This window comes from Xylocopa sonorina, chromosome 4 (genome assembly GCF_050948175.1).
Source record: "Xylocopa sonorina isolate GNS202 chromosome 4, iyXylSono1_principal, whole genome shotgun sequence".
Taxonomy (NCBI): Eukaryota; Metazoa; Arthropoda; class Insecta; order Hymenoptera; family Apidae; genus Xylocopa; species Xylocopa sonorina.
The window spans coordinates 12,060,533-12,078,445 of record NC_135196.1 but is presented as its reverse complement, the minus strand read 5'-3'; the positions used below and the strand labels follow the sequence as shown (position 1 = coordinate 12,078,445).

The window sequence follows — 17,913 nt, the reverse complement described above, 5'->3', positions numbered from 1 at the left end:
TCTAACTTGTTCGATAACGAAATTATGTATCGATGCAAAAGCAACAGAACGATCGATAAAAAAAAAGCTATAATTCGATATGTCGAACCGCGTAATTTTTTTATCGGTAACGAGAAATCGATTAATAAAATTATTTCCCTTGCGATGCGGTTGGAATTTTAATGGTTCTTCTCAGAACCTTTGAACCCTTGAAAACTTTACTTTTACATTGGGAACGTAATAAAATTATCTGTGAAATTACATCGAATTCGTTGCTGGTATTCAATACAGGTTTTAAATTGTTCGCCTTAAATAATGGTAGATATTTTTCGCTCGATCGGTATTCCAAATTATAAGAGTCAGTCCTGCAAGACACTGCGTATTTAGAAAGGTTATTTAGAAAGATGTAACCAAAAATTTATTTATTGTTCGTGAAGTTCGATTGTTAAGAGAACGATAAACAAATATAATTTGTACATTAGAAGCAGATACCTACGTAGTCAATAGATTTTTAAAAAAGCAATAGTTCATTGTCGTGATTGTAGAGGTCAGTAAGAGAAGTTGTCGATTTTGCTAGTAATGGCAAGTAATAACCTAATCTTAACTTAAGTCTCATCGGTATTTCTTGTTGGGTGAACTCGTGTAAACGTAATTTGGTGTTCTTTAATTCTTGTTAGAATCTAACGAATATTAAAAATGCCTGATCATTTGGGAGAAGATATGCGAAAAGTAAAAAATGAGGAAGGAAAGGAGGAGAAAGAAATAAAATGTGAGTTTTAATGTTAATCAGTTATACCCGTCCTACTATTGTCATTTCATAAAATTAATTATTATAAATTCTATCTATATAATTTTAGCTCTGGACGAAGGAGATATCGCTTTACTTAAAACTTATGTAAGCATAGATTAAACAATGTAATTTTATATATAACAAGTTTAAGTATGCTAGATCGTTAAAAGAAAATAAGTTTAGTTTGTCTTCAATTTTCACTTTCTTTAGGGTCAAGGACAATATACAAAGAGTATTAAATCTGTAGAGGAAGATATACAAACAATAATTAAACGTGTCAATGAATTGACTGGTATCAAAGAATCTGATACAGGTCTGGCACCACCAGCTCTGTGGGATTTACCCGCGGATAAACAAACTTTACAGAATGAGCAACCACTGCAGGTTGCACGCTGTACTAAAATAATTAATGCAAATTCCGACGATCCAAAGTATATTATAAATGTCAAACAGTTTGCAAAGTTTGTAGTTGATTTAGCAGATTCAGTCGCTCCGACTGACATCGAAGAAGGTATGCGTGTAGGGGTGGACCGTAACAAATATCAGATTCATATACCACTTCCACCAAAAATTGATCCAACTGTGACAATGATGCAAGTTGAAGAGAAACCAGACGTTACGTATAGCGATGTTGGTGGTTGTAAAGAACAAATTGAGAAATTAAGAGAAGTCGTTGAGACACCCCTATTACATGTTAATATCATATATTTATTAACTTAATAGGTTGAATGCCTTGTTGAAGTTTTACTAGTCTTTCCCATAAAAATTATAATTTATTACAGCCAGAGAAATTTGTCAATTTGGGAATTGAACCACCGAAGGGGGTACTGTTGTTTGGACCACCAGGTACAGGTAAAACATTATGTGCCAGAGCTGTAGCTAATAGAACGGATGCTTGTTTTATTCGTGTCATTGGTTCTGAGTTGGTTCAAAAGTATGTTGGTGAGGTATGTATCGTACTTTGTTTTATAATTATTAATTAACATATAACTAACATACAAAAGATTGATAAAGCAAATATTTTATTTCGAGGGTGCTCGTATGGTAAGAGAATTATTTGAAATGGCACGTAGTAAAAAAGCGTGTTTAATATTTTTTGATGAAATTGATGCTATCGGTGGAGCTCGATTTGATGATGGAGCTGGTGGTGACAATGAAGTGCAACGCACCATGCTGGAACTTATTAATCAATTGGATGGGTAATAAATGTTTTTCGTTTCCATATACGTTGCTCCGCTTTATTACAAAGTAGTAATATAAACTACATATAATAATATAGATTGACATTATCTTATGTGATTATTAATGTTTCAGTTTTGATCCGCGAGGTAACATTAAAGTATTAATGGCAACAAATAGACCAGACACGTTAGATCCGGCATTAATGCGGCCAGGACGTTTAGACAGGAAAGTAGAATTCGGTTTGCCAGACTTGGAAGGACGAACACATATTTTTAAAATTCACGCACGCTCGATGAGCGTCGAAAGAGATATTAGATTCGAACTTCTCGCGCGTCTATGTCCTAATAGTACCGGTGCTGAAATTCGTTCTGTTTGCACTGAAGCTGGTATGTTTGCGATTCGAGCGCGTCGTAAAGTAGCTACAGAGAAAGATTTTCTAGAAGCCGTAAACAAAGTGATTAAATCATACGCCAAATTCTCAGCAACTCCTAAATATATGACTTACAATTAAATTTGCTTAAATATTTATAGGAATACAATAACATTGTATTGCTCTTTATATACAAGTTTCTCAATTATAAGACACAATAAATTACAAATGTGCTTTTTACTTAATACTATATTTGAGTCATTTCTGTAGTAGTTTCCTTAAATAATATTTTCTGGAAAGAAATAGGATTAAATTCTTTTAATCTTATGGAAGGCGAATTTTAATGGCGCATTTGGTTTATTAATTAATAGAGATATCATCCCAAGTTCGCCTCCAAGCCAAGAAAAGTTGAGCTGCTGACATAGCTGTAACATACAAAGGTTTATATTATTCCAAAAAATGGACAATTTTTTGTGCAGGCATTCTAACAGTGAACATGATTGAATGTTTAAGATTTACCCTTAGCAATAACACTTGCATATTCTGCTCTGCAAAACGCCTAGCAATACAAGATCTAGGACCATGGCCAAATGGTAACACTACATATGGATGAACTGATTTTCCGCAATTTACTTTGATGTTGCTCTCTGAATGTTCGCGTAACCACCTCTCAGGTATAAATGTATTTGGTTTGTCAAAGTATTCAGGAAGACGAGAGATAATTTGATTCTGTGTTACAACAACAGTCTAAAAAAGAAGCGAAACATGAGGCAAATAGAATAGCTGATTTTATATTTTAATTATATTTTTAACCCTTACCTCTTTAGGTATATGATAACCATTAAGAACAACATCGGTTTGTAATATACGGCCAATTCCTATAGAGATAGGATTTAATCGTAAACTTTCTTTAATGACAGCTTTAGTGTAAGAAGCATTGCGTAAAACATCTGCAGTTATTGGCTGGTTACGATGGACTAGTAACTGCATAGCTTCGGATCTTAATTTCTGTTGAATGTCTTGATTTCTTGCAAGATGATATAAAGTAAAAGCAGTACTGTAAGTGGTCTAAAAATGTTAAAAATTTACATAATTGATATTAAATTAATTATAATAAACGTGATAATTACCGTATCTATACCCGCGAGTAACATGTCACAAGCCATGCCTATAATGTCCTTAATGTCGAGAGCAGGATTTTTGAAATAAGCATTTAGAAATGATTTATCATGCCCCTTTTTAATGTCCGCCTTCTTAAGGGATACTAGTTCTAATGCAACCCTGGTGTATAAAAAAAAAAATAAAATCTTTTATTACCTAAACTAGATTACATTATTACTTACATTTTCAGGTATGTTTAAGCTTTTAAATTATATTATTACTTACATTTCCATGTATGCTTGAGCTTTACGTAATTTTCTGTATAAAGGTGTCTCAAAAAAATGCCATAATTGGAGTCCATTGTCTAACTTCAAAATTACACTATTTGTAGTGAAAGCAGCCTCTATCAATTTGGAACTTCTGGAGTTTTCACATCTTTCTTCTTTTGAAAAACTATTCAGTCTTACATCGAAAACAACCAAGCACGTCACTGAAATTAAAAATTAATTGTCTTATAGTACAGTCACGAGTCATTGAAGGTATTCTCTTTTGTTTATTTAATACATTTAACATTGGAAAAAGTGAATGCATAGAAAGTTTAGACATTCAAAAGCTTGCAGAAATAAAGCAAACAAATTACTTTAAGAAATGCATTTATATCTACTATATCATATAAGAAGGATCAATAATGCAGAAATAAACATTTACTGTTATTTAAATTGAAAGGTATATCATTACGTTCAAGAAATAAGCGTGACAAAATTGGTAAGAAGTCCACAAATTTTTCACTAGCACATAACTCAACAAATTCTTGAACAACACGATCTATCTCTTGTGAATAATTGATTACATCTTGAGGTTTACTAGTAACCTTTTGAAACTCTTTCCGTAATCTCCACCACTCTGGCCCATTTCTGAAATTCATCAACACCATAAATTAAATTAATTTCGAAGAAGCAAATTTATTGACTATTACATTGTCATTGTCAGATAAGTACCATGTGTTAACAATCATACAAGAAAGAGATTGTACATAGTATCAATTAAAAATTAATATAATATCAAAATAATATCAATTTTTTACGAAGAGTATATACAATAAATAGTACGATATATTATACCGTACTCAAGGGAAAACGATTAAACTGTTTATTTAAAAAAATCATTTCTATTACGTGGGTATTAAACCTCCGGTATTGTATAAATCTTTGCGATCCTTCCGGTACTTTAAAAGAGCTAAATGGCTTCTCCTCTCTGGATGTAAGCCCGATTCTGCTTTGAAAACTTCAGCTATATCTTCCGGCCTATAGACCCATACGACATTTACATTCGGTACTATCTCTTCGCGTACCAGTGGCCCAAACTGTTTCAATTTCAGTTTCCCGCTGTCGTACATTTTTGTAAAACTGTATTCCCCTGTTAAATATTACAACACTGTTGGTAAAATTCCATCGAAGCGTTATAATAGCTATAGCGCGAACGGAATGTGTTAGGAAAAAATAACGGCACGCAAAGAATTTCTAAAAACTATTTTCAAATAAAAGTAGAATATTTATCCAATAAACGGGAACAAAAAACTTACGTATAGTACGATGACAAAGTAATACGTTTTAATATTTTTAGATTAATTATATTATCTCCCCCCCTTCCACCCTTGCCTTAAATTTATACACGGGGTAACTTTCAAGTATTATTGCCTTTAATGTTCTGTTACTTATTTCATCACAATATATACATATTTAATGTGCCTTCCATTTAGGTATATAAAAATTGACTTTTTCTTTTACCAATGAACGGTAGATATTTGTAAAGTGTTCCAATAATTGGTAGAGATTTTGGTCCGGGAATATCACTGAAGGGTCTTGGTTGACGGTCGTCCGTTTTAATCCGATGCTTCGTAACATTGTCGGTATAAAATTTAATATATAGTTTTCCCCGTTTTATACACCGAAAACACTTTTTAAACTGCGCATACATCGCGCTTATAAAGTCATGCGAAGGATGAGTCCCAGTAATAAACAAACGATAGAGAGAAAGTGATCGCATCGGGTCGATTTCGAAGACTATCTAACTGCTCCTTCCGCAGCTGGGCCTGTTCAAGAATGCGTCTCTTTCTTCGCATTTTATTATCTCCTTCCAACTGTTCTACATCGTTCCTTGTCCGGTTACGCAGATAGAATTTCAATGTGCCACGGTACCATCGCAGCGTATTTGATGTGTCAACGATAATACGAAATTCTCGAACGAGGATTGTCCTCGAAAGCATCGTCAAACTTTATTAATAATTCTTATAATATATACATTTAACTTTAATCATTTAATTATTTACGTTTAATTACGGCATCATCCTTATTCTATGCTGGTCGAATAACAATTGTTAGTGAACGCTATGTTAGCAGAGCAATGTGATACTATTGTAAATCTTACATATTGCAGCTACTGTCGACAAGACCACCGCGATTTGTGATTATAATTTCTTACAAAAACTGCATTATACGGATTTCTAAATCTTCTGCTATCTCTTCTACATGTAGGAAACAATGAATAAAATATGTGTTTGAAGTGAGGCATTCATCTAATGAATAGAAAATGTATTATTCAATATTGATATCAAGGGTTCTTGATCTCTGCTTTAAATACACCGTTTCACATTATTAATATGATACATAAATTTTGTAAATACAACTGTTAAAATGTCACAGTATAAGTAGTACGTATTATACAGTTTTTATTTGATTAAAATTGGCGCCATTGAATTTGGAAATGATTTTTGGACACCTGGCGCCATCTCTGAAGAAAGTGCTCAAACTGGTCGCACAGCGTTATCGACAGCGAAGTAAACTACTGAAGCAGTAGCGCCATCTCTCGGAGAAGAACTGAAACTAGTCGGGTATTAATTTCGCTACTTTTCACAGAGATGGCGCTAGTGCTTCAGTAGTTTACTTCGCTGTCGATAACGCTGTGCGACCAGTTTGAGCACTTTTCACAGAGATGGCGCCACCAGTTCGAATTAATTTTAAAAATCGACGGCGCCAAATTTAAATCCGGCTGACAATTTTGTACGCGGACGATGACAGGTGACAGAAAATAAAATTTATTTCAATAAACACATATATGATGATATGTAAGATGAAACATAAACTACCATTATTAACAATGAAGCTTTATTCGTTTTGGTAAAGTTATGACGATACAGTTAGTCTTTTCTGTCGCTAGAGGGAAGATAATTTTAACGAGTAGATCATCTGCGAATCGTTGGGGAACGGTTTGAAAATATTCTAAACGTACACGAGATTATCATACTTTTAGAAAAACTACCATTTCATCACATGGAACAAAAAGGTTATACCTATACAATCGATACCTGGCCAACTGTTCGAGAATATAACGTTAACCGCGCAGGATCACGTTTCAAACATCAGCAAACAGTTATTACGTGCGCGCATAATCTGAGTGTTACGTTATCACAAGGTTAAGAATTTCCCAAAAAATGTCGAACCTTTCACCTGGATGTAATTACATCACACAAAATATGTTAAACAGCTGTATGGTAACAACTTGTTTCTGCTGGCTGATAATGTGATTTCGTTTAGCGTAGAAAAAAATAATATTTTTGAGATGCTACAAACATTGTTTTTATTATTGCTAGAATATAACGTAATAGGAAAAGACGTGTTGTAACTTGCATTAATAAAAGTGGTACAGGTATTTAGACGATCTGGAATAAGAACGTGATAAGAAAATGTATAATGATATAAATGTTCTAGTGGCATTGGCGTTCGTGACAAAAAGGGTCGAGTAAGGAGTGGTTGAAAGGGCGCGTAAAATAAGTATAGAATGTATCGATGTACGTGTATAGCCTGCATGCAAAGATAGTTGTACAAACTACTCGGAACATCTTTGGAGATTCATCGCTCGAGTGGGGATAAAGAGAGAGTATAAAAGGTGAATCCTTTACTTCCTTACGATCACAAACTATTGGATTCATCGCTCTCGTCTTCTTCTCCTTCGTTTAAGTGTGTCCCTTTTGTCAGGATGAAAATAATTGTAAGTAATTTTTTTATATTCAATTGTATAGATCTCTCGGTCAAGGCGCGGTAAATTGCTTAGGGTAATAATCGACTCGTGTCGGCGTGAAGCTGGTAATGTAAAAACTCCCGCGAACATATTTCTTCGAAGCATAAAAAAAGGTATCCAAATTTCAAATTGAAATTTATATGTTTTTTTAATCAACTTCGTTGAGTGCGGTTTCACGCCAGGGGTGTGAACTTTTTTTTTACACAGGACTGACGAAGTCTACGTGACAAATTGTTAATTAACATTCTTCGAGTTATTGTTACATCGCGCGTTACATGCTTAGATATTGCGAAACGGAGATTCAACCGGCAAGAATGGGACGATCCGCGGTCTGTTGCGAAACAGGGAATCGCAGAGGACTCGAAGCAAGCTAAACCAACATATTGTAAAACAGAAATTGAACTCATAAAAATAGGATGATCCGTAATGCGTTGCGAAACAGAGAATTGTAGGGGACTCGAAACGAACTAAATCGACGCCAGGTTCGCAGACTCGTCGTAGGTCAGGAGTTAAATGACCCGCATTGGCATCTTACTTTCACTCATCTCGCGAACACCGCGACCAGTGGTGTCTACTATTATGGATTTTCATTCCACGTTTCAAAGCGCTAATTGTCCCCGTTAATGCTAATGCAAATCTGTTAATCATGGTTACGCAAATGTAATATTTCTCGGGCTAGGTTCTAGCGGCGGTTTTGGGGCTAGCAGCAGCGCAGGATCCGAATTACCAAGCCCGTAACAATTACAACGAAGAAAGGCAAAGCGCCCCGACCGATGAGAGGAGATCATTGACTACGACGCCTATTCCGATTTTGCATTGGAACAAAGAACAGGAGCACGATGGAACTTACAAAGCAAGGTGACGATCGTCAATCGCGTATCTCTGGCCGATAAACCAGATATACCGGATTCATTTGGTAAAAGATTCAAAACAGATATTAGACAGACGCTGCAGACCTGCGCTCTACAATTATTAACAGCTGTGCAATTTGAAAATTTTGTATCCTTTTCTCCTTTCAATCTAATTCTAACAATCTGATACTTTCACTTATTATTCGTTTTAAAGCGTACCGATAACGTCACGGCGTCCAAGTGTGTTTTAAAGCGATTTGAAAATGGAAATGTGACGCGAGTAAATTATTCACAGTTACGAAACGGGAAACAATATTATCGCGGAGGAGAGCGGTTACATCAAGAAAGTAGGCGAAGGCGAGGACCAAGGAGAAGCGTTGGTCCAACAAGGAAGCTTCTCTTACACGAGTCCCGAAGGGAAGCTGATCACCATCCATTACACAGCCGACGAGACTGGCTTTCACGCGACCGGAGATCACATTCCCACGCCACCGCCAGTTAGCGAAGAGATCCAGAAAGGCCTCGACCTCATCTTCGCCGGCATTCGTCAGCAAGAGGTACACGTCCCACGATTTTTCTTCTCCTCTCGCCTTCCGATCCACCCTTTCTCCTGCTCACTCTTTCCTGTTTCGCTTCCAATCAATCGGCTTAGACTTTCCTTTCGTCCCTCCACCTCTTCTTTAATTCTCCCTCCCTTTGTTCGTTCCGAACGAATACGTCGCTCGAGGCGTGCACACGTGTTTACACTTTGAGGTAATCTGAATCGAAGTGAAGCTAAAAGGAAACGGGGCCTCGAATTATATATAGAACAGCGTTGAAATTATGATTTGTACGAGCATAATTAAGTTGAATATCCGTGATCTAGTAACAACCAAGAGGAGGTACTAATTCATCAACGTGCAGATAGTTAAATCGGTTCTGACCGCTCGTGCGGCTGACCAACGAGAAGCGATACACTAAGTAGATAGAGTCACTCTCCACTGGATAGCCTCGCATAGCTAGCATCACTTGAATTATACATATACCGACCAGAATCGATACTAGAGTTTTGATAGCCAGATTAGCGACACGGGTACGCGTACACGCCACGTATAATTAAACATCGAAATTGTTGCGGCTTTAACAGACAGAGCGATGAATAATAGTCTGATTGTATTTCAGGAAGCAGACGCACGCGAGGCAGCCCAAAAATCATCGCAGCAACCATCAAGTCAGCAGATTGATCGACGAGAGAACTACGATAGAAAGTTTAAAAAATGAGGCGGATGGAAAACGAAAGCATTGTTGACGTACACTTTTACACGTAGCATACAAGCAAGCGATTAAGTTGTTAAATTAAGAGTACTCTAATACAATAAATTTTATATTATACATAAATATGAATACGTATGCAGATATGCATCGGTCATCTTTATTCGATAAGGAAACCGTGACGGAAGATAGCTCGAGTATTGGAACGGACTAGCGAAGAGGATAAAACCGTTTGCATCATTCTTCAGTGGACTAACAATAAATTGCAATTGTGTATTACTCAATTGCGATTCCTACATGTCCTTATGTATTCTAATTCATTTTAATTTTATTTCTCTTCTTCTTTAATTATCCTGTCACGTGCTTCGTTGGTTCATCGTGACTCAATTTGAATAGTACAGAAATAATTTTCTTTTAGGAAGTTACTCCGATAACAAAAGTGGTCCAAAAGAAGACGACGATCTGCACATGCACGACTTTTTTTGCAGTGTGGCGAAAGTGTAGCGGTGAAGAAAGTATATAATTCGATTTCTCTGAAACAATTTTATACGTGTCTGTACGCATGTATCGAGACGATCGAATTACGATGCAACAATAGTCGAAGAACGTTAATTAATAATCGTGTACAACGATTCACGCTATCTCAAATGATACTGCATTCAAAGTCAGTGTCATTTGACTCTTATAAATACTAAAGTAACTTAACATGGCACCCGGTATGTAGAGTTTACAATTTGTTTAAAACAATGCGACCTAAGCTTTGGAGATTAGAAAACACTTCTCTCGCTCTGATTCTGTCACCAATGTAAACTTCGTACTCTACAATAATTACGTTCGTTCCTATAATTTAAGTCTATTAAAATTTCACTAAATGACTGTACTTTTACATTGATAACAGCACAGAAAGGAAGAGAGAGAAACAGAGAAATGAAATGAAATCTCAATAAGAGATCTCTTATCCATGAGAACAGCGTTATACTAAGAAATCAACTCGAAACAAGCGTCTTACTTTATAGACCTGAAATTACGTCTGTACAAATTAGGTAATGACGGATCGTAAGGTGTTGACTGGAATCCCACGTATTTGTTATTTTTCCGATGAAGAAAACCTCCGTTTTGCGGATCTGTCTTATAATAAATAACTCTTCTGATACCAAACGGATCGATATAACCAAAGGAACCGACATTAGCACCAGACGGATCTTCTTCCTCCTCGTGGTATTGCCTTTTCAAATAATATTGAAATCCATTGGCAACGTTATATGTTCCATCGTATTCAGGATATTCCGTTGAACTGCTTCGCGATGTAGCGGCTGATGATAACTGATAATTCGATTTGAAGCGCTCATTACCAGCTGCCTCGTTCGGACGTTGAAGATAATTGTGATAAGTATTTTGTAATGGAGAATAATTGTTTAAATTGTTTGATCCGGTTGCTCGACTCGTATCGTGATAATAGTTGTTTGAATCTGATACAGGTGAAGAACTCTCTACCCGAGGTTTCACTGTACTGCTGACATAATAATTCGAATTAATGTCGTTACCAAGCAACGGATGGGGGTTTACTTCCGATTCTCTGTAAAGAAGCATACATTGTATTAGCTGTCAGCACTAGTTTGCTTAAAAATTGATAATTTATTTTATACACTTCTTCATTTTCGAACGTTAATGATTTTTATGATAATACTCGTATTACTGTTATTATCTATGTGAAAGTTCGTGGTAACCATGGTTTAGGTCCGTTCAGCAAGGACATGTCTTCACTTGAACGCTCTGCCTGACGATACATGACTCTACTCACTTGTACACTAACAAACAATTGCAATAATTTTGGTCTGACCGACATCACAAATACAAACACGCAGTAGGGGCGGTTTGATAATGAATGGTGATTCATGATGAACCTTGATAGAGCCATTTTCAATTGACCAGCCACACCACGTGTTTGCATCTATGGAGGCAATAAGGCCAGAGCCACTGCTCGCGTTCATACATCATCAACGGTTACCACAGCACGGACAATTATTTATCTACAGTTACTAAACTCTGATACAAGTTCCGAAGGTATTGAGAAAGTGAAACTACTCTGAAGAAACAGTCACATTGTATGTAGGATCCATAGACGGCAAGCGTGCCGCAACTCGCTACGTGTAATAATTACAAACGATAAAGATAAGTCATAAATATTATTTGTAGATTTTTTCCTACGATTTTCTCGTCATAAATATGGATGGTAATACCTGAAAGGATTTGGTGGTCGTGTTGGTTTTACAAGGATCCCGGTTTGCGGCGGCACTCTCTTCGCTTCGTTCACAGCATCGTTAATAGGCCTGTCGATGCCTACGTATACCATTTTCGACCTGATTGGAGCAAAACAAATTTTAATTGTATACTTCAACGTTCAGCAGGTAACTATAATGTACAAAGATAAAGGAATAATGAAAGGTTGCATCTAAAGGTGTATGTTTTAGATAATGAATCGTTTAGATTGCGGACCAGTTAAATCGCTGCGTCATAGATTCATAAATTAGCGTCCGTATCAACTGCTTAATGGTCTCAAACCCCCGCAAAATCGAACGTGTGTTAAGGTGAATAGGAGGTTGCCGGAACCAGCGATGGCTGAATTCTTGACCACAATTTGCTAATTGAAATTCAACGGAATTTTGTATAAATAACAGACGAATCGATTCAACTTGACTTGGCTGCAACACGACATTCACCTTCGTCAAGACGCAATTTGGATATGCTGCCTCTTCGAAGCTACATTCCTCCGCTCGGATGCAACGCAATTCATTGTTTGAACATAATACTTGTCAGAGGTAACATGAAAAACGGCATTCTTTTCTACGATACCCAGTTTCGTGACACTGACTCAGCGACACGCGTGTATGATTTTTCTGTCAGTAATAAACTCGTTTTAATATAATGAACGTAACAGAATCTCGTGTCATCGATGAGAATATCATTTTTCCGCAGTTCTTCTCAGCGTACGGAAGTAGTATCGACAAGTATTCTGACTAACGATATACATGTACGTATCCTTACGCAGAATGAACGTAGTGAGAATTCCTCTCGCAAGGGTAAGTCAAGAGTCGGAAGGAAAGGAAATCTGAAAACACTTAATCGATAAGCGTTACCTTAATATTCGATATCCTTTATTGTCTGCTATATAATCTTTGAGGCGTAAATAACCAAGGGGATCCAACCAACCCTCTGTACCAATTACTGTACCATCAGCCAATCTTTTCTCCTTTCTGTATTGTCCGTTTAATGTTTGAAAACGGAAGTACCTTTCTGGTCCTTCATCTGTCTGAATGTGGTACTGTGTATTTGGATCGAAGTTCCAACCACTCTTCTCAGCTTCTATTTCACTGGCAGATAAACACAAAACGGAAGCCTGAAACGACATAAAATGGTAATTATTATTGCAATCACTTACTATGCTATAAGGCGATGCCGCGTTTGGGGTAAACGTCGAGTGAAGTCAAGACGTCACTTGAAACTTTTCCCTTAGCTCCTCAACGTTTTCCTCGCTTCGTGTACGGATTGTTGATGACAAAAGAAGGTATTACAAAGAACAGTGAGATCCACGGTATTGAGGACAACGGAAGTCGGGGAAAGGTGATGGTGAAAATGTCATGACTGACAATCACTGTGCAGACAATGCTTCGGTAGCAGTAATTCAGCAATTTGAACGGCCGTTTTAGGCGTCACTCTAAGAAATGATTAATCGAGACAACAGCGTAGTAAGTAGGCATAACAATAATTGCATGCGGCGAAAGAATAATTTGTAACAATTCTATCGTCGTTAGAGCAATTTTCTTTTCTATTAGAAATTCATTTGTATTCATTAATAACATTGATATTCATCTGGCGTGTTCCTTCGTTTTCCATACTGAATTACGGCCTTCGCTATTTCAAATTGACGTGCATAACACGTTGCACTAATTATTCGTACGTTTCGCTGAACACATTTTTCCATTGTACATAATGAGGAGGATCTAGGCGCGTCAATTTCCTTTATTCGATAAATGAGTATGCAACGCATACAATCATAACACATTCGCATCGGGAAACGAGAATTCTCGCATAAACTTTAGATCACTACTAAATTCTACCCCGATTCAGTTGAAGTATACCTAAATATCTAATCTCTATACATTCATTTATAGAGGTTTATTATATAGGAAAGTTCGTTACACTTTTTACGTACTGCCTCTGTACATTCACGCTCATCAACGCGCACAACGAGACGACCAAGAAGAAGATTAACGTCGTTATAAGGAAGAATTGCTCGTGACATGAAAATATTCTTTTCTCTTTCACCTTTCTACCTAAATTTGGTACGCGTGATGTATCGTACCTGTGTAAATCAATTTTAAGGCAAGACTCACCGTCAATAGGTTTAGGCAGCTCAATGTCCGTAAAAGCATAGTCGTTGGAAAATTATTTATTAATTAACAGAATTCTATCATATCTTCTTGCTGTTTACCATATCTTCCGAAGAGATCTTTAAATAGAGTTACACGTTTTCAAAATTCATCTCTCGACTAGTTAATGAAAAATATCGAGGCACAATAGATCTTGGTACCCTCTTATGATAAATGAAAGAAAGTAGTTTACCGTGTGTTCCGTTAAAGTTTCATGTCGACGTTTCTCATTTCTACTTTGGATTGATTGTCTCAGCTTGTTTGAATAATATTTTCTCGTTCAGAGGTAAAGTATACAAACGAAATAGAAAAAGAAGGATCGGAATGTAAGTACCGCGGCGAATCACCCGCACCGGTTTCAACGAACTAACCGAGCAGAGCAGACGCGATACGGGGACTGAGGCGAGCTGGATGCTTCGTATTTTCAAAGCTATCACCGACCATTCTACTTATGGATCTCCCTCTTGCCTACACGATGATTCCCCCCACACTTTTCAAGGAACTGACTCTGTTTTTCCCCCGCGAATAAAACCATATTCATTCGTTTTGCAATCAAGTACGTCGGCCAAGTTCATAACAAGTAATTCACATATCTCAAGTATTGAAATATCTGAATGAAAGCTTCGTTTTTTTCCACCTTTTCTTATCATTTATTTTTACATCACATCTGAATGAAGTATATGGTACACGTAGAAATCGTTTGAATAACTTCTTTCCAATATTGGAAAATTCATTCAAATATCAAATTCGATTTCGGATGGACAAAAATCCAAACGATTTTTTCATACTTTGACATTGGTTTCCCGTTAATTGATGTATTATAAATCTTCATTATAGTTTATATAAGTTCTAATGGAGTAGATTTATCTCTGACTACCATCGTGGGATACCAGTGATTTACGTGATCACAGAATGCATTTATTCATACGCGGTATACGTTTATTGTCGATGTAAATGCAAAGTAGTGTACCAAGACTCGATTTGTTGTAAAGCATATTTTGTAATTGTACAGAGAAATATTTCTTTCGCGTTAAATTAAGAAGGCCAGGGAGGGGACGATGTACCGCGACTATGACCATTACCTCGCATCATGACGTGGTCAGGTACATCCAAGTGTTAGATTATATGGACGCCTTAACGACAGCATTGTATTTAGCTTGGTCAGGGTCAGATGAAGCTCTATAAATATTTCTATGCAGGAAGTTCAGATTGCTCTTGAATAAAGATCGATCATGACGCGTGCGATTGCTTATTAGCAGATTATTCGCATATCCACGGATTTCTTCAACAACTTGCAGCTTTACTCTACAAGAAAAAACTTCTATCGAGATAATAATCTTTGAACGTTCAATTGAAAAGGAACGTTATCAGAGCCACGCGCAGCAAAGACCAATTTATCTTTTTATAGCGATCAATTGGTCGAGTTTCACGATCATATTTTCTCCTTCGTTTGCATCGCTTTCACTTTTACGAGTCGAGAATCTTATACATGTAGAATTGATGCGATTGTATGCGTGTACACGAAACGTAATTTTTGTCAGTGAAACTTTTTTTACGTGAACATGTTGATCATTCGCACACTCCAGGTGTACACTTCTGGACCTGAGGACCCTTTATTACTATCGCTTTTACTCTGTTATTTGATGTTCAGAAGGATCTTTCACTTTCAAAGTTGTCCATTCTCTCTGATATACGTTTGCCTAATAAGTTTGATAACTTATACAATGGTCACCCTGTATTAATAATTAATAACCACTACTCTTACTCTGATTATTGTTCATTAAGGGAAACGTAAATTTTTTAAAATGAAAACTACTATTCCCTCGCTCGTCGTTTCCTTGAGGCGTGCTAGGGCCAACCATTCTTTTTCTTCTATACCTGCCACCTGTTTATGAGGCGAACAAAAGAGAACACTGAGAAAACTTCTCATTACTAGTAAGACTGAACAATCGCCAGGAAATAGATAGAATCGCTAAACATAATCTATCATCAGTCACACTGTGAAAATGCATTCAACATTTTCATATTCTCTCGAATGAAGCGCCTTATCGCAGTGAACAATTATTTTTTACTTCTGTGCGTTTAATCAAAATTTTGAAAAACTTTCACGCAATGCTATTATTATAGCAGAAAGTTTTCGACGTACGTTGGCCCGCCGTTCTATTGCGGGACATATAACTGTTCCAAGTAATATCGTTTTTTATTCACCCGTTCCATTTCCGATATTATGAATAATGTATGCGACAGAAGTAGATATGTAAACAAGGATGAAGATGAGTGAAAGCGAGGGAGGAGAGTATACGGAAACAGATAAATGGTAAATAAGAGGTAAGAATGTTTTTCTTAAGTAGACACCAGAGAGAAAAGAAAATAATTGTAGCGTAGCAAGTGTATGGGAGAAACAGAACCAGTTGCATTTTGTTTTACTTGTACAATTTCAAGGCTTTGGGTTGTATTGTACTTTTACTGTACCTTTACTTAAATAAGGTCAAACGCTGCAGATATTTGTATTTATTGGATTACTTGGTCGACCGTAATAAATGCTTGAAAAAAGTTATAATATCTGGAGAAGAGGTTTCTTTATACAATATAAATGCTCTAATGACTCTTTGTTAAACCCCTATAAGAATTCAGTCCCGAAGCAAGCAAACGACAGGTTGTTTGCGAAAAATTTTCGACCCAGAGTAACGTGTATACGAAAGGCAAATAAGATTTAATGGTTAGAACTAATCTACGCATAGAAATAACGTTAATGTTTATATGAGAAAAACGTATTCCATGGTTAAGAAACAATTCTTTATCTTATCAAACAAGAAAAATTTCAATCTACAGTTTAACAGGAAATAAGAAGAGAAGAGTGTTTCGTCAGAAATATTATAATACAAAGAAGATTATTCAAACTCAAATCGACAAAGCAATAAGAATAAACGATCTTCGCCGCGATATCGCCAAGCTAGACGGATGCAATCAATTTAGGCGAAAGTAAATAAAAATTGTCTGAATAAACAAACATTATCTTGCAAAATACGTAATTCGTTTCATAATAATTAATATTTCCAAATGATCACTTGATTGCGACATCGTTACCGTACATATTTCTTTTACTATTTCCTTTCTTCATTTCATTTTGATAAAGAAGGAAAATGTTAAAGTTATCAATGTAGAATTGAAAACACTTACCAGAGAGAGCAATAACATTGACTTTCTTTGCATTTTCGATAGGTAGTACAAGTATTGTGGTGGATTGCATTAAAGGCGGCTTGTTTTTAATTCTTATTTGTGAAGGTATAGAAAGGGATCCTCTCGACTGTAATCGCAACCGCTTACTGATCCTCAGCAGCCGAGTTGAAGTTGGATCACAGTTAAAAACCTACGTGTATAAGCCTACGTGTCCGTACTTGGGAGGACAGGCCGGACTTACGCCTTCGCAATTCCCCTTTACAGATCATGGTATCATTGTACATTTATATACAATACACATACACTTGCAACCTAACAACAAACCGTTAAACAATTGCGTTACTTGTACAATTTAACTCGATAAAGTTGTTTCTTCAAGATTGTTTGACTCAAATGCTATTATAAACAAAATAGTTACGGATGTGCAATTGTATTCTACAAAACTACCGAAATAACACGAAGACAATCATCGAAAAAAGGCAAAGAACATCTTTAATTTATAAGGCTTCCGAAAACAGAAAAAAGAAATTAAATCGTTACCACTGTAACATCCTGAGGCAAAGGCTTCTCTCTGTTCGTTCACCTTTCGGAAGACATAGATGTCATTTCTTCCTTGTGTATTTAAAGTCATTTATCTCGACGAAATCTGAACGATCATTCCATAATAAGTTCATCAAAATTGAATCCCAATGATAATAGTTT

At 36.3% G+C, this 17,913-nt stretch overlaps 4 protein-coding genes across 5 annotated transcripts; 2 read left to right on the top strand and 2 right to left on the bottom strand.

The window, feature by feature from the left end:
- Positions 1–574: 574 nt before the first annotated feature.
- Rpt1 (26S proteasome regulatory subunit Rpt1) lies at positions 575–2,463 on the top strand. The gene is made up of 6 exons (XM_076893594.1): positions 575–748; positions 837–874; positions 980–1,462; positions 1,552–1,716; positions 1,802–1,968; positions 2,084–2,463. Exons 1-6 carry the CDS (start codon positions 676–678, stop codon positions 2,460–2,462), a joined length of 1,305 nt encoding a protein of 434 aa, XP_076749709.1. The 5' UTR covers positions 575–675; the 3' UTR covers position 2,463.
- Positions 2,464–2,613: 150 nt separating this feature from the next.
- Dib (Cytochrome P450 302a1, mitochondrial) lies at positions 2,614–5,537 on the bottom strand. Its single transcript, XM_076893570.1, has 8 exons — positions 5,210–5,537; positions 4,598–4,838; positions 4,161–4,336; positions 3,708–3,912; positions 3,452–3,602; positions 3,141–3,389; positions 2,841–3,068; positions 2,614–2,746 (listed from the first exon to the last, which is right to left on the bottom strand). The coding sequence occupies exons 1-8, from the start codon at positions 5,466–5,468 to the stop codon at positions 2,630–2,632; spliced, it is 1,626 nt and encodes a 541-aa protein (XP_076749685.1). The 5' UTR covers positions 5,469–5,537; the 3' UTR covers positions 2,614–2,629.
- Positions 5,538–7,446: 1,909 nt separating this feature from the next.
- Positions 7,447–9,929, top strand: Cpr49ah (cuticular protein 49Ah). Its single transcript, XM_076893616.1, has 4 exons — positions 7,447–7,469; positions 8,179–8,357; positions 8,646–8,907; positions 9,512–9,929. Exons 1-4 carry the CDS (start codon positions 7,458–7,460, stop codon positions 9,608–9,610), a joined length of 552 nt encoding a protein of 183 aa, XP_076749731.1. The 5' UTR covers positions 7,447–7,457; the 3' UTR covers positions 9,611–9,929.
- A 12-nt stretch (positions 9,930–9,941) lies between these two features.
- LOC143422727 (uncharacterized) lies at positions 9,942–17,375 on the bottom strand. Of its 2 annotated transcripts, none has more exons than XM_076893605.1 (4): positions 17,212–17,375; positions 12,739–12,998; positions 11,842–11,961; positions 9,942–11,177 (listed from the first exon to the last, which is right to left on the bottom strand). In XM_076893605.1, exons 1-4 carry the CDS (start codon positions 17,242–17,244, stop codon positions 10,607–10,609), a joined length of 984 nt encoding a protein of 327 aa, XP_076749720.1. In that variant the 5' UTR covers positions 17,245–17,375; the 3' UTR covers positions 9,942–10,606. The 2 variants fall into 2 exon arrangements, with proteins under 2 accessions (XP_076749720.1, XP_076749719.1); XM_076893604.1 differs by lacking the exon at positions 17,212–17,375 and adding an exon at positions 13,996–14,068.
- Positions 17,376–17,913: the final 538 nt, after the last annotated feature.